The 22,907-nt window shown below is 38.0% G+C and overlaps 1 protein-coding gene across 1 annotated transcript in view; it reads right to left on the reverse strand.

Moving 5' to 3' along the window:
* The window catches only part of CRB1 (crumbs family member 1, photoreceptor morphogenesis associated), a 179,951-nt gene that overhangs the window by 119,669 nt on the left and 37,375 nt on the right, over positions 1-22,907 (reverse strand). Inside the window, 2 exon segments of the mRNA XM_006834233.1 lie at positions 16,691-16,816; positions 16,819-16,866. Coding sequence (XP_006834296.1) covers positions 16,691-16,816; positions 16,819-16,866 — 174 coding nt within the window.

Raw genomic sequence — 22,907 nt, forward strand, 5'->3', positions numbered from 1 at the left:
CTTTCTCCCATGGAACAGCTGGTAGTTTCGAACCGCTGACTCTAAGGTTTGCAGCCCGATTTGTATCCACTAGGTGTATGGATATTATCCTATCACTGACAGTGCTGTATTTCAGAAAAAAATCTTGAAATGTTCTCTTTGGCAATGAACGTGATACCATTCCTTTTCAATTTTCTATTCCTGGTATAATAAATAGATAATCATATAGACCATATGATTGTCCAATTTGAAATGGCCAATTTCAGTCCATTCCAGTTCACTGATGTCTAGGATATTGATTGTTATGTGTTCCATTATATTTTTGATAACTTCCAAAATTTCTAGATTTATATTTTACATGTTCCACGTTCTGATTACTAATGGATATTTATAGTTGCTTCATCTAATTTTGAGTCATGTCACATCAACAAATAAAGATCCCCCAAACTTTATTCTATTGATGTCATTAAGTTTGACTCTGAGAAAAGAGCCCATCCTCAGTTATATTTTGAGTGCTTTCCAACCTAAAGGCCTCACCTCCTGATACTATTTCAGAAAATGTTCCACTGCTATTCGTAAGGATTTCACTGGCCAATTTTACAAAGAAGTGACCCTCCAGATCCTTCTTGCTAGTCAGTCTTAGTTTGGAAACCCCATTGAAATCTGTTTATTGTGGGTGACCCTTATGATACTTGAGATATTGATGGCATCGCGTCCAGTATAATCATAATATGAAAGTAACTATAGTATAAGAAACTAACAGATGAATGGTGGAGAATGTCATTGACTTTTATTTTATTGACTAAACAAATATATTAGACTGCGTGGCTCTTAAGAAATTAGGATTCCTAAGATACTTAATTGTGCCCATATGGAACTTGTACATAGACCAAAAGGCAATTGTTCAAACAGAACAAGGGACTATTATGTGATTTTAAATTAGAAAAGAATTAAAAGTATCCTTTTACCATCCCTATTCAATCTGTATGTTATCCAAAGATCAGTAGTACAAACTTATCAGTTGCTCCTTGGGAGTAGGATGTGGCTTCCTGATCCCATAAATATTTACAGCCCCAGAAACCCCATATAGGGTTACTCTGAGTCAGAACCAATTTGAGGACATGTAACAACAACAACGTGTTAGTAAATAATTCAACAAGCAGGGCAATGTGAAGAAGGATACAACATCAGGATTAAAGGAAGACTCATTAATAACTTATGATATGCAAATGACATAACATTGCTCAATGAAAATCTTGAAGACTCGAAGATCAAGCACTACAGCTTTCAGTTTGGATTACATCTCAACATAAAGAAAACATAAATCCTCACAATTGGAACAATAAGCAAGATCATGATAAATAGAGAAGTTACTGAAGTTGTTAAGGATTTCAGTTTTACTTAAATTCCTAATCAATGCTTATGGAACAAGCAGTCAAGAAATCACATGATGCATTGCACTGGACAAATCTGAAAAAGATTACTTTAAAGTGTCCAAAAGCAAACTTGGAGAACTAAAATGTACCTGACCTAAGTCATGATTTTCCAGTTATATCATATGCATGCAAAAACTGGGCAATGAATAAAGAAGACTGAAGAAAAATGGATGCCTTTGAAGTATGAGATTGATGAAGAATATTAATATACCATGAACTGACAGGAGAAGAAATAAATCTGTCTTGGAATAATTACAGCCAAAATGCTTCTTAGAAACAAGGATGGCAAGGCTTCATTTCATGTACTTTGTACATGTTTTCAGGAGGGACCAGTCCCTGGAGAAGGACATGATGCTAGGTAGAGGATCGGTGAACAGGAGTTTGCTAACAAAATGGATGGGCACAGTGTCTGCAACAATAGACTAAAACACAGAAAACATTGTGAGGATGGTGCGTGACTGGGCCGTGTTTCTCTCTGTTGTACCTAGTTGTTGGTGATTGTGTGCTGTTGAGTCAGTTTCAACTCATAGTGGCTTTGTATAGGGTTTCTGAGGCTGTAAATCTTTACAGGAGCATAAAGCCTCTTCCTTCTCCCATGCAGTAACTGGTAGATTTGAATGACTGATCTTGTGGTTAGCAGCCCAGCTCGTAATCCACAACACTATCAGGGTACATAGTGTCACTATATATGGGAAGCAACTCAATGGCACCTAATGCAACAACACTTCTTCATTGCAAATACCTTTTTAAAATAACATAAAAGACAACTATACACCTCTGATTTTCTACCCAGGGATTTCGCACGCCACTTCTGCATCTTCTTTCTTGATGCTCGTAGGATTGTTTATTTCTGCCTCTGAGATGGTTCCTTTTAAACCTAGCAAGATGGAAAAATGAACCAATCTCTGCTTTAGAGTCCCATTCACCCTATGGTCATGGTCTCACTCTGTCATTAGGGAGCACAGTGGCTCCATATGGTAAACATTGGACTGCGAACAGCCAGGTCCGCGATTCAAGCCTACCAGTTGCTCCGCAGAAGAAAGGTGAGGTTTTGTGCTCCTGTGAAGATTAAAGCTTCAGAAATTGTATACAGGGTTGCTTTGAGTTGGAACGGACTCAATGGCACTTAAAAATAACAACCCAATCATTTGGTGTATGGTATATGAGTCATAATTCACTGTACCACATATGGCTAACTCATTGGAGGAGGCAACAAACATACAGCTTCAGGAATGGAGGTCTGTCACACATTTTAAATGTTTCATTCCAACCCTCTTCCTTTTAGGGATCAGAAAACCACATCACCCACTGTTGCCGCATCACTTCTGATTCATAATGACCCTCCAGGTCAGAGTAGAACTGCTTCTTAGAGTGTCCGAGACTGTAAGTCTTTATAGGAACAGATAGTCTCATATTTATTCTGTGGAGTGGCTGTTGGGTTTGAACGCTGTCTTTGTGGTTAGCAGCCCAATGCCACACCTGGACTCCTTTGACTATCACAAGAGTTGGTGAAAATGGCTAAAATTTACATAGTTGCATATCAGTGGCATTAAAACAAACCTAATAATTACTTTGCCAAGAAGTGTTTCTGGGGTTTTGAGTTTGGGAATATTTTGTATAAATTTTTAATGGATTGATTAGGAACCATTATATTTAAGAGAAAAAGAAAAAGGAATAGACAGAAATAAAGGAGAGCATTTGGAGAAAAATAGTTCAATCTGTATCTATAAAACAGCAACATAGTCATCTGAAATTTTATAGTCAAACAATAAATAGGCTCGATCTACACTTCGAATTGAATTTAAATAAATTTTAACTGCTTTTTAGTGAATCTTAGTTAGTTGGATTTTTAACATCTTAGCAATTAGTTAGCATCTGCCTCGTTGTGTGATACTTGGAAGATATTGCTGGTTTTACGTTTGTGCCAGAAAGAACCTTCCCACACACAGCCTTACCCCACTCCATTTCTTTTTCTTCTTCACACTATGCAAGATAAGCCAGGGAAGTCAAAGAGGAAAACAACAACCAAAAAACATTGTTATATGTCAACAAATTTTGTGGCTCTGCTTTGAGATCCAAAGTCAAAAGGGTAGATCTACTAAAAGATCTAACTGTTAAAATGACTTTTGCCACAAACTGAAATTCTCATTTGGCTAAAACATAATGCCAGAGGGTAGCAGCAGGCATAGAACTAGGCCAACCTTGTTTTAAGTTATGAAGAGTCTTACTGCACAAATGATTCTAATCACATGCCCAATACTAATCCCTGCAGGTTTGGCACAAGCCACTAAAAATAAATAACAGAATCACACACAGAAAAGTTTCAATCAAATTATAAAGGATTTCATTTTTAACAAAAGAATTTCTCTCAAATATACAAGCTCTTCTAGCACAATTGAGTTTCTCTTTGTGAATATTCAACTTATGGATAGGAAGAAAGTGGAACTGGGAAACTAAAAACTAAGATGTTAAATGCTTCTGAAAATTGAAGATCAATCTGAAATAAAGACACACATTTTTCAGATTTTGAGATCTGTCAACTGGCATGTAGAATTTAATTAATCAAAATTGGTTCAGACCATAATTGCAGCAAAATTCTGAGTCTCAACTAACTTCAACTGGCTTAGGAGAATGAAATAACCTATCTGAAGTTCATTGTACTTGCCACTGAGAGTTATGAGATTTGACAGGATTTTTAATTGGGTTATGATTTTGTCATTCGTGTATTCAACAAATATCTGTTGGGTTCCCCACTATGGGGCTAGGCCCTGTGCTAACTCCTGGGGCTACAGTAGTATGCAAGATATTCAAAGTCTTTTTTATGTCAGACAATTCTAGGCAGGGCTGAAAGTGAGGGGCTAACAACTAAGCAGAAACATATGTGAATATGTATGCACATAAGATCAGGTAGTGATAAATACTATGAAATAAATGAATTAAGGGAAGGGAATAGAGTACATATATGTATGTGTTGTATTTGTTGGGTCTAGAGGTACTATTTTATTTAAGGAGGTTCAGAAAGAACTCACTGAAAAAGTATTTGAACAATCTGATTTGGAAGAAGTACTACCAGAATGCTCCTGAGTAGCCACGATGGTGAGACTTTGTTTCTCATACTTAGCACAAATTAGCAGAAGGGACCAGCCTCTGGAGAAAGGACATCATGCTTGGTAAATTGAAGGGTCAACAAAATAAAAAGAGACCCCAAATGAGATTGGCAGAGTGGTAAGAGCAATGGGTTCAAGCGTAGCACCAATTATGAGGATGGTGCAGGTGTTGTTCTGTTGTGTATAGGGTCACTAGGAGTCAGAATCAACTTGAAGGCAGCTGAAATATATCTATGTAAAATTTTTGGAGATTACGGTCGACAGAAAAAAACATACCATGTCAAGATGTTGTTGTTGTTGTTGTTGTTGTTGTTGTTGTTGTTGTTAAGTGCTGTCAAGTTGGTTCTGACTCTGTATGGGGTTCCCAAGGCATGGCTGTGAGTTTGAACCACCAACCTTGCAGATCAAACCAACTTTGCAAGTCCAGTGCATTAGCACTGCACTACGATAGATATCCTAAGAACATTAAATATGCAGTTGGCTATGCCATGTAAGTTGTTATTGTTGTTACTGATATTAGGTGCTGTCGAGTCATCTCTGACTCATAACAACCCTACACACAACAGAATGAAATACTGCCCAGCCCTGCACTATCCTCACTACTGTTGTTACACTTGATCCCATTGCTGCTGTCACTGTGCCAATCCAACTCATTGGAAGTCTTCCTCTTTTTCGTTGACCCTCCACTTTTCCAAGCATGATGTCCTTCTCCAATGACAGTCACTCTTGATAAAATGAGAGCTAATGTACAAGAGATGAAGTCTCATCATCCTGTCTTCTGAGGAGCATTCTGGCTATACTTCTTCCAACACAAATTGGTTTATTCTTCTGGTAGGTAGTCCATGGTACTTTTAGTATTCTTCTCCAACACCATAATTCAAAAGCATCGATTCTTCTCCAGTATTCTTTCTTTATCTTCCAACTTTCACAGGCATCTGAGGCAATTGGCAATACCATGGCTCGGATAAATTGCACCTTAGTCTCAAACTGATAGATTTGCAGTTGTTGGAGTTAAATGCTGTTAAGTCAGTTTCAACTCATAGTGACCCTGTCCAGGATTTTCAAGGAGCAGCTGGTGGGTTTGAACTTTGAGGTTTAAGCTGACCTTTGCGATCCAGGGCTTACCCTGTAGTACTACATCGAACTCCGATGTATCTGCAGTAAGGTCTAGTACAAGCACAATTCCTCTGTACCTTAATCTCTTTTCTGAACATCTTGTGCAACTGCTTGAGCTAATAAAAACCTGGCTATTCCCGAAGAACACTACTTCCTTTGTAAGTCTTTTAAATGCTGCTGCTCTACATCTTCTCACACAAAACTAGGATCCTGTCATGACAGATGTACCTATTAGATCCTCTTAAGTTGCAAGGACAGTAGTTGTGCTATGACATTGTGAATTATTTAGATTTTAATTCTGAACTTCTTATTGAAGAACTTATCATTTTTTTAATGTTATTTTGTTTTAGAAAACAATTTTTCTAACATACAGTGACCAGAGTACTTGATTTGAAGAGCCAGTATATGTTCATTATTGATTTGAGTGCATTCAAGTAATTGAAAGAATCCTAACTTGATCAAGTAGTCAAGGTCCTTGTTGCCATCATTAACTCTGCCATAAGGGTCTCATAGACATGGGCATTTCTGTATTTGGTCTTCCAAATCTTTGCCATTAAAATTTCCTACAATATGTAATTGATTTGTAAAAGGTGCTTCTAAGTGGTAAGTTATTGCTATTGTTCTTAAGTACCATACAGTTGGTCCCAACTCATAGTGACCCTGTAAAGGGTTTCCAGAGAGCAGCTAGGTGGATTTGAACTGTCGACCTTGTGGTTTGTAGTCCACTGATGACCCCACAGCGCCATGCCAGGAGCCTCAAATAGTAAACAGTAAGCATTAAGTAACTATGGTTTTCAAAATTTATCTATATACGAGAGAATTTAAAGAGTTTGGAGAAAGGTAGAATTTTTTAAAAAGCTAAAAAAAGAATTTTCCATGAACTTGTTGAAATCCCTTGTGCAAGAAAGTAATACACTTGTACTAGTTTTTGTAGCAAAGTCCAAAGTCATACAACCAGAAATGTGCTTTTGTTCATAGAAGTTAATAGTCACAGCATAGAAAAAGGTAAACAAGTTAGATGAAATCTATTGGACATGTTAGTAAGATTTTATGAAATAGCTAAAGATTAAAGTTTGCAATGTAGGTTTGTATGTATATCTAATATCTGGTTCAAGTTATTTATTTATTATCACAACCCCTCAAATTTATGATTGTTAATAAGAGGGAAATTGCATATCTAAGAATGATGAGTCAAAAACTTGATGTTTGCAGATGAACAAATTCTTCCAAAAATATTTGAGCAGTAGACACTAATTTTATCATCTACTTCATGTCTTAAAGGTCACGTGGAGTTTGGGGCTCTGGCTGTGGGTTAATGCACTGGACTGTAAAGTCGGTTTGAACTGAAAGTTGGTTTGAACTCACCAGCTGCTCCTTGGAAACCCTTTACAGGGTCGCTATGGGTCAGAACAGACTCGACGGCACTTAGTAACAACAACATATGGTTATTTTAGTTGGATTTGGGGTAAGTGACAGGATTTTGTTTTTTAAGGAAAAACGAACACTTCATTTTTAGCAGCATTGTGCTCAAAGCGGATGAACCCAAGAATGAGAGCCCAACATGCAGTCACTTTGCCAGGTGGCTCTCATCGGGGTGTTTATTGTTAAGAACCCCGTTATTTCTGCCTGAGGTTTGAAGCCAGGATTCACAGGATCCCTGCTGCATTCCTCCTTCTCTCCGTGTAGAGAGCAGATGGGTGAGGCAGCATAGAATTCCAGCCTCAGAGGCAACAGCATCATGTTCCAGAGACCAGTGATGGCCCTGCTCGTAACAAAGTAAATGTTAATTAGAGTTGGTGAGTGAATGTTACAATCAAAAATTGAACTTGGTTTATGATACCACTTGGAAACTGTCTCATACAGGTATTAACACTACCCTATTGGAGTCCTGGTGTGGCCCTGTGGGCTAATGTGTCAGAATGCAAAGTGGTTTGAACTGCAAAGTCAGTGGTTCAAGCCACCAGCTACTCCTTGGAAACCCTATACAGGGTGGCTATGGGTGGGAATCGACTAGATGGCACTTCACAACGACAATTGGAGTCCTGATGTGGCACTGTGGGATAATGCACTGGGTCACAAGGTCGGTTTGAACCTCAAGATAGGTGGTTCAAAATCACCTGCCGCTCCTTGAAAACCCTATACTTAAGGTTTTGGTTAAAGCACTTAACAACAACAACATTCTCATAAAGGGAACCCTGGTGGCACTGTAGACTAATCACTGGACTGCTAACTGTAAGTTTGGCAGTTCAAAACCCCCAGCTGCTTCAAGGAGAACAATGAGATTTTTTGCTCCCTTAAAGATTTTACACCCTCGGAAATTGTATACAGGGTCACTGTGAGTCACAACTGACTTGATGGCAGTGGTTTGGGTTGGGCATTTGGATTTTTAAAAAAGGATCTCTATGGCACAGGGGTTAAAACGTTTCACTGCTAATGGAGACAGAGATCTTCAGTTCAAACCCACCTGCCACTGAAGGAGAAAGATGTGTCAATCTGCTCCCATAAAGATTGTTGTTAACTATTGTTCAGTGCTGTTGAGTTGATTTCCACTCATAGCAATCCTGTATGGGGTTTCTGAGGCTATAAATCTTTATCGGAGCAGAAAGCCTCATCTGTCTTCCACGGAGCAGCTGGTGGACTTGCACTGCTGACCTCATAGGTAACAGCCCAACATGTAGATCACTATTCTACTTGGGCTCCTCCCCGTAAAGATTACAGCATAGGAAACCCTACAGAAACCCCAGTGATTGTGAGTGGGGCTGCTAACCTCAAGGTCAGCAGTTCTAAACTACCAGCCATTCCACTGGGAGAAAGATGAAGCTTTCTGTTTTGGTAAAGATGTACAGCCTCAAAAACCTTGTGCAGGGTCGCTTTGAGTTGGAACTGACTCCACAGCACGTAACCACCATCACCACCATGAGTCAGAGTCTACTCAATGGCAGTGGGTTTGGGGGGAGTATTTTAATAAAAGGAATAAAATGTTAATGTTGAAAACATTAGTCAATCCTTTCCAATTTAGCTTGGTCTGTTAGAACAAGATGCTTCCAGGGTAAACATTGAGGACAAAAGGTCTTTTAAATTTTTCAATGGGAGCATGTTCATTTGCAATTAAAAAGTCTTATAAGCTGTTTGGATTCTTGTAATTTACACTAAATTCTCTCTAGCATGAATAGCAGAAAGTGGGGCTCTTTACAGGTTGTTGGATTGTGTCTTTTTATAGCTCTCCTGTGGTAGTTATCATTGTCTTATGTTTTTGTAATTCCCTTTCTGTTTCTGTTTCCTTTGGGAAGAGAACATGTATTTTCATTGTTACATCCCTAGAACTGAATTAGAAAACTAAAACATAATAGAAAGAAGCAGCCAACATTCCTTTTACTAGCGGTCAAGGGTAGTCATACAAGATAAAGATAATTTACTGATTTTAGAATGGACTGAGCAGTGTTTTTCAATCATAGGCCTTCTCCAGTTATACATTTATTTAATTTACTATTAAAATGATGTGAATGTGTGGGATTAATAAATGTATACACCTTTAAATTAAGTGTATATGTGCCATTTTCATTTCGATTTAAGTGTTACATCTATCTATAGGCACAAAAAGAATCAGGACAGGATGTGAGAGTATTTTGCCCACAAATTTTATTTAAATGCGTTTTGAGGATTTAGAGAATAATCATCCTTATTGTTTCTAGATATGTGCATTTTCAAGTTGAATTCTAGTCATTAGTTAAACTGATCTTCAGATTTTTCTCTATTTTCTCTCATTGAATGAGACTTTTGATTTTGGGGGTCATGGTAATTTGATTTACTTCCTTGAATCTCAGAATAAACCCTGGATAAACGTCAGTCCTCCTTTAGATGGGATTGGCCCTTACCACCAGTACTCTGTATCTTCTTATGCCTCTCTCTTTTTTTTTTTTTTTTTTTGTCACTTAATGATTTTTCATGGCTTCAAACTCTGTAGTCCTATCTCCCTAAGCATTGCTTCCTGAGGATCTCAGTTAATTTTTCACTCTGCTAGATTTTATAATTATGTCATGAAAGACTACACTTCATATGCAACCATTTTCAATATTGAGGACAATTGCACAAAATTATTGTGTTATATGCCACGGAGTCAGCTCCGACGCATAGTGTCATTACATATAAGAGAACAACATGTTGTCTAGTCTTGTGCCATTCTTAAAATCACTGCTATGTTTGGGCCCGTTGTTGAAGCACTGAGTCAATCATTATCATTGAGGGTCTCCTTTTTTGCTGATATTCTACTTTACCAAACATGATGTCCTTTTCTTTAACAATTGGTCCTTCCTGATAATGTGTCCAAAGTAAGCAAGTTGAAGTCTCTCCATCCTCATTCCTAAAGAGCAGTTTGTCTATATGAGGGGGCTTCAAAAAGTTCATGGAGAAATTCCATTATTTTTCATTTCTATTTTTTTCATAAACTTTCAGAAGTCCCCTTGTACTTCATCAAAAACTTCCTCCAATGGCACAAAATAGTGAAGAATAGTAAATACATCCTTAGTTATAATTGAAAAAAAAAACAGGGTATAGGTTGTACCTATATTTAACATCCTAACAGTTTCTTTGAATGTAGTGCTATCATTTAATGTATTACATATAATATACCTGTTGCCATGGAGTCAATTCTGATTCTTGGCAATCTCAGGAATTACAGAGTAGAACTGCTTCATAGGGTTTTTTGGCTGTAATATTTATAGAAGCAGATTGCCAGGTCTTTCTTTTGTGACACACCTAGGTAGTTTTGAACTTGAGAATAGAGGAAATGGTTAAACAATTAATTACTACCTGAAAGGCTGGAGATTTGAAGCTACCCAGAGATACATTGGATGACACGCCTAGTGATATGCTTCTAAAAAAAAGCTTATAGCCTTGAAAAACATATGGAGTGATCCTAATAGATCGAATGGCAACTAACAACAACATATAATTATATTTTCATTGCAATAAAAATTAAATTTCAGTCTAATACATGATGGAACTATAAATATGTATATTCTGTAAAAAGCAAGCTATGTCTTTTCTATTTGAAAATATAGAGTCCTGTTTTGGTACTGTAGGATAAGCACTGGAGTATTAATATCAAGGCTCAAACTCACCAGCTGATCTTTGGGGACCCTATGAATTGGAACCAATCTGATGGCCCTTAACAATAGCAACAAAGATATAGAACCCTTCATAGGGTTTCCAAGACTAAACTTTTAGGGGAGCAGAAAGCCTCATCTTTCTACTGTGAAGAGGCTGGTGGGCTCGAACGGATGACCCGGGGGTTCCTAGTCTAGTACTTATCCTACAGCCATTGTGCTCTACATAGATATATAGTAACTGGACTTTCAACTTTGTTTTATATATACTTACCATAGATATAGTTGTTGTTGTTATTGTTAGGGGCCATCGATTAGGATCTGACTCATAGCAATCCTCTAAAGGGTTTCCGAGGAGGGGCTGCTGGGTTTGAGCCATGGACCGTGGGGTTAGCAATCCAACGCTTATCCTACAGCAACACACTGGGACTGTCACACAAGGGTTCCCACATCAAGATAGTAAGTATATACAAAACAAAGTTGAAAGTCCAGTTACTCAGGACAATGGAAGTAATACATTCTCAATTAGCAAAGTTTCCTGATAGTAGAGAAGAAACCAAGAGAAAGTTTGCATTTACATTTCTACCTAAAACTGTTAAAGAACATAATTTTTTTATACTATTATAACACTTGTGTTTTGTTTTTGAAAATGTGACATAAGATTTCTGATCCAAGCAAATGGGTGTAGACTTGTCTCTCCTTTTTGTGTCCCACTAACTACTGTTATAAAGCTTGAAAACAACTCAAGAGAAATTCATAGAAGAATTCTGAAAGGTGGATGGGGAAGGTGAGTTGGTTGGAGATACCAGGAATATAGAAAAATAAAAAGCAACAATATGGAATCAGGGAGTTACACAATCAATCTCTAGTTCAACAGAAAAAGGTGCTGACCAGCAATAACAACAGTAGCAATATGATATACAAAAATTTTAATCCTAGGCTTGATCAACCCAAAATTTATTTTAGATTATTTCTGGAGATTCCATGCACCATGGATAGCTCTGTGCAAACTGAATTAATTTACGTACTAGACCTCTGGCCCCTTGCTAGACTGCAAAATGTTGTGATGAAATTACTGCCACCCAACTGGTGTGGCACTGTAGGCTAATGAGCTGGACTGCATAGCTGATTTGCACTGCAAGGTTGGCAGTTCAAGCTCACCTACCACTCCTTGGAAACACTACCCAGGGTCGCTATGAGTCAGGACTGACTTAACAGCACTTAACAACAACAACTGGTGGGCTTAAAATACTGATGAAAATCAGAGATCACAGCCTTCAGTATGGGTTGCATCTCAAAGCATAGAAAACAAAAACCCTTACCACTGGAGCAATAAATAATATCATGATAAATGGAGAAAAGATTGAAGTTGTCAAAGACTTCATTTTGCTTGGATCTGCCATCAATACTCATTCATAGAAACACCAGTCAAGTCAAGGAATCAAATGATGTATTTATTGCATTAGGCAAATCTGCTGCACGAGACTTATTTAAAATGTCCAAGAGCAAAGATGTCAGTTTGAGAACTAGAGTGAGCCTGACACTAGCCATAGAATTTTCAATAGCCTCATATGCATGTGAAAGTTGGACAATGAATAAGGAAGACTGGAGAACAATTGATACATTTGAATTATGGTCTTGGAGAAGAATATTACAGGTACCATAGACTGCGAGAAGAACAAACAGAATGCTCCTTAGAAGCCAAGATGGTCAGATTTCATCTCTCATATTTCAGACATAGTACCAGGGAGAACCATGGAGAAGGACGTCGTTCTTGGCAAAGTGAAGGCAAAGCAAAAAAGAGGAAAGCTCCCAATGAGATGGATTTAGCACAGTGGCAGCAACAATGGTTTCAAGCATAGCAGCAATTTGTGAGGATGGTGCAGGACTGGGTGGTGTTTTGTTCTGCTGTACATAGGTCATTATGGGTCGGAACTGACTCAACAGCACCTAACAACAACAAAAACAACTGGTGGCCTGGTGAGTTATGCATTGAGCTGCTAAGCACAAGGTCAGCAGTTGGAATCCATCAGCCACTCGGTGGGAGAAAGATAAGGCTTTCTGCTTCTGTAAAGATTTACAGCCTAGGAAACCCTATACTGGTGCTATGAGTCAGAACCAACCAGATAGCACACAACAACTGCAAAAGCAACAGATGATGGCCCAGCTACCTCGCTCGTCTCACAGACTGCCTATAACATTAAGCGAGGCCAACAGAAGTATCAAGAGCAAATGATTGCAAGCCCCTCTAATAAGCAGCCAAAGAAAATGCTGTCTTCTCTTGCTGGGACTCCCCAGATCCAAATAGAGAAATCATGTGACTGAGGCCCTTACAAAGGAGGTTCTGCCACAAGTATCAGGTTTGGAAATGCTATCTCCTAAAGGCAGAGACTACCACTTGTCTGTCAGTTTGTCATACTGTGGTGACTTGTATGTTGTTATGATTCTAGAAGATCTGCTACTGGTCTTTTAAATACCCGCAGGGTCACCCTCGATGGATAGGTTTCAGCTGAGCTTTCAGACAGACTAGGAAGAAGTAGAAATGGACTACTTCCAAATTTAGTCACTGAAAACCTCATGAATAGCAGTGGAACACTATAAGCACCAGAATATTAGATACTGAAATATGATGGACACTAGAATATTGTTAGATATAGTGCCAGAAGATTAGCCCCCTCAGGCTGGAAGGCACTCAAAATAAGACTGGGAAAGAGTTACCTCCTCAATGTAGAGTTGACTGTGATGACGCAAATGGAGGAAAGCCTTTACAACTAATGTAAAGTAAACAAAAATTCTCACAACTGGCCCAGGAAACAATGATAATGGAGAAAATGAAAAATGAAGAAAAAATTAATGTAGTCAAGGCTTTCACTTGACAATCAATCAATGCTCATGGAAACAGTAGTTAAAAAATCAAAAGACATTGCATTGAGCAAATCTGCTGTAAAAGACCTCTCTAGAGTGTTAAAGAGCAAAGATGTCACTTCGAAGACTAAGCTGTGATGACCCAACCCATGGTATTTTCAATCGCCTCATACGCATGCAAAAATCGGACAATGAATAAGCCAGATTGAAGAAGAACTGAGGCATTTGAATTATGGTGTTGGCAAAGAATATTGAATATACTATGGATGGCCAGAAGAATGAACAAATCTGTTTTAGAAATACCATCAGAATATTCCTTAGAATTGACATACTTTGGACGTGTAATCAGGAGGGGCCAGTCCCTGGAGAAGAAGATCATACTTGGTGAAGTGGATGGTCATTGAAAAAGAGGAAGGCCAATAAGATGGATTGACACAGTGATTGCAGTAAAGGGCTCAAACATAAAAAATATTTGTGAGGATTGGATCAGGCAGTGTTTCATTTTGTTATACATATGACCCCTATAAATCAGAACTGACTTGATGGTATTTAGCAGCAACATCATGTGGCAATATTAATCAATTTTCTTAAAGGACATAGGACAATAATGAGGACTTATTAGACAGAAGTTTTAAGAAAATAAAAAATTGTACTAGAAAGGAAAATGCCAGTAAAATTATGCCAAGGAATTTCTTTCCATCACAACAGTGTGCCTGCTCCATCTTGAGGGTAAGCAAAGGCTGCCCTATCAGAATTTTCTTGGGAAGCCTTACCTCACTCACCCTAGAGCCCTGATCTTGTCCCTTCAGATTTTTTTGTTGTTGTTCCCCAAATTAACATTTAAAAGGAACACAATTTGAGTCACTCAAGGATGCCAAAAGTGCCCTTTTGACTGTGGTATCAGTTGAAGAGTGCAGAATCCTTTGGGGAAGGGCTACAGAGATGGAAACACTGCCTTCAGAAGTGTATAGACCCAGATGGAGACCATAACAAGATGTTGTGAGATAAGAGCTTCACATTTAAAATTTTTTATTAAAGGTTTTAATGATTTTTTAGCAATACTTTTATACCTAATCTCATATATACATGTATATATAACCCCCTTCTCTTGTTCCAAAAGAGGTTTAAAGTAGCTTACAAAAATTCATGCACTTCACCCAGACCAAATAAATTAAAAATAAATAAGAAAAAAGGGCAAAGGTAACACAGAAACAGGAAATTTAAATATTCCCGGGGGTGATGTAAATTTATAAGTATATTCTAGAGAGACCTATAAACTTCCAGATGCCACATTTAGCTACATCATGTAGCAGCCTACATGATAGGAAATGTGATGTATTACAAAGCTTATTTCATACTCTTTAATATTTGTCAAGATTTCTTAGCATGTATTTTATTTTAGGTAAAAAGCATGCAACGTTACAGTTATTCAGGAAAAATGTCTTTTTTTGTTGTTGTTCAGGAAAAACTTATATTACTACTAGGAAGACTTTTCTTCTACGTCTTCTCATCTAGGGGATTGTATGTAAGGAAATAAACAGCATCCTGGTATGGCATTGTAGGGTAAGCACAGGACTGTTAATCACAAGGTCCATGGTTCAAATGCCCCAGTCACTCAGCTCCTCATAAACCCTATATGCTGTGAGTCAGAATGGCACTTAACAATAGCAACACAGCAAGCTTTCACAAAATAGAGCCATGAGCAATTACCAACCATTCACACCACTGAAGGACTCCCAGGGCAAGTAGAGTATTCCACCTCCCTATCTCTTATTCTTCATTTACTTTTCTTAGTAATTCACAAGCAACAACTGAAATATTTTTCTCAGATAGTATTTTTAAAAAATGTTTTATTGTGAATTATGTGATAGTTTACATGGGAGAACATTAGTTGTACTTTCATTCTATCATATATTGTCTCATTGCCATGGTTACAATACCCTCCATGAATCATCAACCAACTACAGGGTATACCTGCAAGCCTACCCCCCACACCTCCTTGGTCTTCAGCACACAGTCCCTCTCCCTCTCTGGATCTCAAGTCTCCAGCTGCTCCATCACTCCACATCATAATCTCTGCCTCCATTTCAGGCATCACCGCTTCTCTAGGTAGGGTCCCGCTCTCGGCTCTTCTCCACAGAGGGTCCCAGGGACCTCCATTCCTAGATAGGAAAGTTAATCACTCCCCTCCTTGCTATAAAACATCTACATTTACATTTCCAACCCTCACAATCAGTCCTGATAACAATCATTCACTATTGTATCCCAAGGGACCCATCTGCATTTCATTTCATCAGCCCCGCCTAGACAGAATAGATACTACTCAGTGGAGATTCTACCTTCCTCCAGGCCCTCTGGATCTAGGTTCCCTCTTGAAAGTTTGTAAGCCAGCTCAGATAGTATTTTATAAATTGAGAAGAGAATAAAACAGAAGACTAGATTGCAATTAGTTTTACTAATAGTGTCTGTGTAAATGTGGGTACATTGCTATTTATTTGCAAATTACAGAACAGAAGCAGACTGTAGGAACTGCTTATGGAAAAAACATGGGCAACTTTGCTCTGGGTTTTAAAGAATAAATGCTGAAGAAAAATACAGAGTAATTTAAATTTGATGTGAGTAATAACATTAGCTATAGGGTAGTAAAGATTACTTAAGACTAAATAGTTGCTCCTGTGTAAATATAAATATGTACCCTTCTAAAAAATTGCTCCCAGTATAAATATAAATAGGTATGCTATCTTTTAAAAAACTCATATTAAAGTAACATGAAAATTTAACTTTATTATCAAATTTAATAAAACTCCCAGATTTTCTATTTATAAGGTTAAGAATTTGAGTTGGGAAGTCAATGCCCAGAAAATTGTATAAAAATATTCTTATTTCACACACTCTGCTTTTAACATTGTCCTCATATTTTGAGGAATTACAATATGTCAAACAAGATATTTTTCATTCCCACAAGAGGGACCCTTTGCACCATAGCAACAGAGTTTATACATTACAAGCCTTAATATTAGGTCAGCCTGCCAGACAATTGTTGAAAGTCAAATCATTCCCTTCTCCTTCTCCTTATTGGAGAATCCAGGCGGACAGATGCAACCATAGCCTGTGGCCTCATGATAGCTGAATGCAGAGGGCAGCCCGGCAATTCATCCGTATTGTTTCTGTGAAGACAGCTCCACACGTTCCACGTCAGACTGGCAGGATTACTATGGCACTCCTTGATGTCCATCTCACACTGGGCACCCGTGTACTCTGCAGAAGGAAAGATCAGAGATGCCACTGAGTCAAAGCTCCTAAACTGTAGAGCATATGCCTAAAAGTGGGTCTGTTACTGTTCAGTAGCCAATTAATACAATGATATGCCCACCCAGGGAGCTAGAAAGGGATATCTGGAAGGGGAAAATTCTTATAGAAAGAAATAGTTGCAGCAATAGAATCACTTGAATCAATCAAATTGACCAATGCTTTTAAAAACATTTGATTTAATAAGATTTGAATTAAGAGACTTTAACGTTGATTTAATCTGAATATTCTATTAAGACTACAATTTCACAAATATCCCAATTGTTTGGACTTTATCAAGTGGGTGAAAATCTTTTTCAAAAGAATATCTGAACAGTCAGTGGTATCAACATTGTTGTAGTTAAGCGCTGTCAAGGAGGCTCTGATTCATAGCAACCCTGCACAGGATTTCTGAAGCTTTAAATCTTTGTAGGAACAGAAAGCCTCATCTTTCTCCTGCCGAGCAACTGGTGAACTCCAACCATACCAGCATGTTGTTAAGTGCCATTGAGTCAGTTCTGACTTGTAGAGACCCTGCATATGGTTTCTGGGGAGCAGTTGTTGAGTTTGAAGCACCAACATTGCAGGTTTGAACCAACCTTGCCATCCAGTGCTTTATCCTACAATGCCACACCAGCATAGCCAACACGAAATTATTTTCTTTATCCTCAAAGTAAAGGAAAATGGTTACGCCTGAGATAGTAGAGCAAATTCTTTTGTCTAAGTATGGATTTAGCTGGGTTACTTTTATTAGGTCAAGGAATAAAAGTGATAAAATGTGGATGATTTATTACTTCCAAAACACTAAAATATGGAAAAGTTCCCTTCTTGAACTGTTTCTTTACTTTTACATACATGTAAGTATACCTATACAAATATATAGTTATTTATGTGTGTGTGTTTATTATATAATGGGTTATGGTGTTGGAGAAGAATACTAAAAGTACCATGGGCTGCCCAAAGAACAAACAGATCTGTGTTGGAAGAAGGTGCAGCCAGAGTGCTCCTTGGAGGCCAGGATGGCCAAACTTCGTCTCTCATACTTCGGACATATTTTCAGGAGGAGCCAGTTTCTAAGGATATCATGTTTGGTAAGGTAGAGAATCAGAGAAAAAGAGGAAGACCCCTACCGAGATGGATTGGCAAAGTTGCAGCATCAATGGGCTCAAGCGTGGCAACAATTATGAGGTTGACCCAGGACCAGGCAGTGTTTCATTCTGTTGTGCATAGGGTTGCTATGAGTCAATGCCAATTCAATGGCACCTAAAACAACTACAACATACTATATAGTCATATATCCTTCAGTTACTTGCTTTTATGATATCTATCCATGTTAGTAATATAGAGCTAACAACTTTTCACAACTGCCAAATATCCCATAATATGGATATACTATAATTTAACCATTCCTTTATTGGTTTTATATATATTTTTGCCATAACAAACAATGCTGCAATAAATATCCTTACATACATATGCTTCCTTATGTAATGTTGAAGTAGAATCCTAGTGTCTATACCTAGAAAGGGGGTATCTTGTTTAGAGGTAATAGCATTTTAAATTTTGATAGATACAGACACACTCCTCTGAGGTATATACAATGCAAATACCTAATGGCAGTGGATAAGTGTTCATGGGCTTTAAACCCCTGCCAGTATTTGCTGTCACCAAATTAAAAATTTTTTGCCAGTTGGTTGAATGGCAAATAATAGCTCATTGTTCTTTTGGTTTATATTTTCCCTGGTGACAATTGCATTTGAAATTTCTTGAATTTTGGAGAACATTTATGTGAATTTGTAATTCATATATTTTGCTTTTCCTGTTAGACTTTTTTCATTGATTAATACCAGTTATCTACATACTATGGGATAATGCTACAATCCCAAAATGTAAATTTCATAGGACAATGATGACTGGGACCAACAGATATGACCTGTTTTGTAAGATGGTGAGAGAGATGTTTGCAATTGTATTAAGTGCCATTGATTCGGTTCTGACTCATAGCAACCCTGTACAGGGTTTCTGAGGAGCAGTTGGTTGGTTTGAACTGCCAAACTTGTGATTCACAGTCCAGTGCTTATGCTACAGAACCACAACGGGAGTCCTGGAAATTGTTAAAGGACCACGGATTCTACTTGCAATACAAGAGACATACAGCGTGACACTGTTACGTAAGCACTGGACTGCTAACCACAAAATTGGTAATTCAAACTCACTAGCCACTCCTTGGAAGCCTTCCACAGAGTCACTGTGAATTGGAACTGACTCGATGGCACTTAACAGCAACATCATCAACAGTTAACTAAGGGTCTTGTAATGTCACCAACTGAGCTAAAAAATATACTTTAAAAATAATTGATAGTATAAAAATATGAAGCTTGTAAATAAGATTATGGTATTTTGTTATTTTTAAACAACTCAATAACTTCCCCTTTCACATAGGAAAATTGTGCTTGAAGGTGAGCTCATTTTCAGATCTGAAGGGTGGTCGAGGGTCATAGTCATGGGTTCTTCCAGTCTCTGACCAATAAGGCTGGTCTTCTTTTTCTTTTTTCTTTTTCAATTTTGAGTTTTGTTCCACGTTTTCTCTCACTCCAATGTGATCCCTTTCAGAGCAATGTGTAGTAGTAGCTGGGCACCATCTACTTCTTTCAGTCTCAGAATCATGGAGACTGATATTTATATGTTCCATTAGTACACTGGACTAATTGATTCAAAGCATCTTCAATTCTCGTCAATTTTCTTTCCTCTGTACATAGAGAGACTTACAGTTGCAATTTAGAATGCTGCTCATAAGCGCTTAAGATTCCAGATGCTACTCACCAAAGTAGGCTGTGAAACACTGTCTTTTTAGACTATATATGTCAATTGATCATAGTGTCCCCTGAGACTATGTGCCTGAGCCCCAGACCCAGCAACTCATTGTCTTATGAAGTTTGATAATATCTAAGAAGTTTTCATCATTTTTCCTGATGCATGGTCCATCATATTCATAGTTGTCTTTGCAGCAAAGGTAAATACCTATATACAAATATCCTCTTTCAAACCTTTACATATTTCTGGGTAGACTCCCATTTTTCCTTCCATACCCTTTCAGCCTGTATACCTATTCATGTATCTACTCGCAGAACACTGTTGTTTCAAGGTTGTATATATAGCACCATTTACCTCTCTCCCCTTTAGCCCTTATATACTACTCTGTGTCTTCACCTGTCTTCATAATTCTTCTGTCAGCCTCCTTATTCTTGTTTATTGCCCAGCCAGACACCTGGGTTAACATGTGTCTCCTCTCTAATATGTATGTGAAAGTTGGACAGTGAATAAGTAAGACTGTAGAAGAATACATGCATTTGAGTTTTGGTGTTGGAGAAGAATATTAAAAGTATCATGGAGTGCCAGAATAACAAATAAATCTATGCTGGAAGTAAATCACAGAGTCACTGTGACAAAAAGAAATAGTCAATTTTCAACTATTTCAAGAGGTAACATATAATCAAGAGCCTATGCTACTGAAAGAAGAAGTCTAATGTGCATTGAAGACATCAGCAAACAACAAGGCTCTGAAAATTGATAGAATACAAATTGAAATCTTTCAACAAACTAATGCAGCACTGGAGGCACCCACTCATCTATGCCAAGAAATTTGGAAGACAGCTACCTGGTCAAATGATTGGAAGAGAGCCATTTCTGTGCCCATTCCTAATAGATGTGGCCCAGTGGAATGCAGAAATCATTGGACAATATCACTGATATAGCATGCAACTAAAATTTTGCTAAAGGTAATTTAAAGTGGCTGCAACAGTACATTGGCAGGGAACTGCTAGAAGTTCAAGCTTGATTCAATTGTGGAACACAGGATATGAGTGCTGATAAAAGATGGATATTGGCTGGAAGCAGAGAATACCAGGAAGATGTTTACCGATGCTTTATGGATGTGCAAAGGCTTTCAGTTGTGTGGATCATGACAAGCTATGGACAACACTGTGAAGAATGAGTATTCCAGAATATTTCATTGTTCTCATGTGGAACCTGTATACAGACCAAGACACAGTCGTTCAAAAAGAACAATGGGTTACTGAATGGTTTAAAATTGGGAAAGGTGTGCATCAGGAATGCATTCTTTCACCACACTTATTTAATCTGTATGATGAGCAAGTAATCTGATAAACTGGATTATATGAAGAAGAATGTGGCATCAGGATTGGAGGAAGACTCATTAACAACCTGTGATATGCAGATGATGCAACCTTGCTTGCTGAAAGAAATGAAGACTTCAAATACTGATGAGGATAAAAAACCACAACCTTCAAAGTGGGTTGCACCTCATTGTAAAGAAAACAAAAATACTCACCACTGTACCAATAAGTAACATCAAGATAGATAAATATTGAAGTATTCAAAGATTTCATTTTGCTTGGATCAACCATCAACACGCACAGAAACAACAGTCAGAAAATCAAACAACGTATTGCATTAGGCAAATTCACTGCAGAAAGACCTTTTTAAAATGTTCAAGAGCAAAGATAGCAGATTGAGGACTAAGGTGCACCTGATCTACACCATGGTATTTTTCACTGTGAAAGTTGAGCGATGAAGGAAGACCTTAGAAGAATTGATGCATTTGAGTTATGATGTTGGAGGAGAATATTAAAAGTTCCATGCACTCCCAGAAAGACAAACAAATCTGTGTTGGAAGACATATAGCCAGATGTCCTTAGAAACCAAGATGTCCAGATTCATCTCTTGTACTTCAGACATATTACCAGGAGGGACCAGTCCCTGGAGTAGGACATCTTGCTTGGTAAAGTGGAGGGTCATCAAAAAAAGGAAGACTCCAAGCAAGATGGATTGACCAATGTCAGCAATAATGGGCTCACGCATAGCAACTATTGTGAGATTGGCGCAGGACCAGGTGGTGTTTCATTCTATTGTACATAAAGTTATTATGAGTTGGTATGGACTCAATAACACCTAACAACAACATTTTCAAGGTTCATCCATGTTGCAGTATGTATATATTCATTTCTTTTTGTGTCTAAATAGTATTCCATTGTATGTATGATATTTGTTTTTACATTCTTCCGTTGATATGCATTTGTGTTATACCCACCTTTTGCCTCTTGTGAATAATGCAACAGTGAACATTGGTATACATATGTTGGTTTGTATCACTGTTTGCAATTCCCTTAGGGCTTTTATGGCAGCTCAGTGTTTAATTTTTTAAGGAACCAAAAAATTATTTCCTACAGCAGCGGTGCCATTTTACATTCTCACCAGCAATGGATGAGGGCTTTAATGTGTTACACCCTACGTAATATTTATTGTCTTTCTCTGTTTTTTGGCCAATGTGTTGTTGTTACTATTGTGTGCCAGTGTGCTAATTCTGACCCATAGAGACCCTGTATGGCAGAGTACAAGATTTCCTAGGCACAGAAGGCACTCACTCATCTCTGCCAAGAAATTTGGAAGACAACTATCTCACCGACTGATTGGAAGAGATCCATATTCATGCCAATTCCAAAGAGAGGTGACTCAACGGAATGTGGAAATCATTGGACAATCTCTTTGATATCCCATGTGAGTGAAGTTTTACTAAAGGTAATACAGAAACAGCTGCAAGCGTACATTGACAGAGAACTTCCGAGGTTCAAGCCGGCTCCAGAACAGGCCGTGGAACGAGAGATACCATTGCTGATGTCCGATAGATCTTGGCTGAAAGCAGAGAATACCAGACAGATGTTTACCTGTGCTTTATTGACTACACAAAGTCTTTCAATTGTGTGGCTCATGACAAGCTATGGACAACATTGCAAAGTATGAGTGTACCAGAACACTTAATTGTGCTCATGAGGAGTCTGTACTTGGACCAAGAAGCAGTTGTTCAAACAGAACATGGGAACACTGAATGGTTTAAAATTAAAAAAGGTGTGTGACAAGGTTGTATTCTTTCACCATACTTATTCAACCTGTATGCTGAGCAAATAATCCAAGAGCCTGGGTTCTATGAAGAA

This window comes from Chrysochloris asiatica, unplaced genomic scaffold (genome assembly GCF_000296735.1).
Source record: "Chrysochloris asiatica unplaced genomic scaffold, ChrAsi1.0 scaffold00009, whole genome shotgun sequence".
Taxonomy (NCBI): Eukaryota; Metazoa; Chordata; class Mammalia; order Afrosoricida; family Chrysochloridae; genus Chrysochloris; species Chrysochloris asiatica.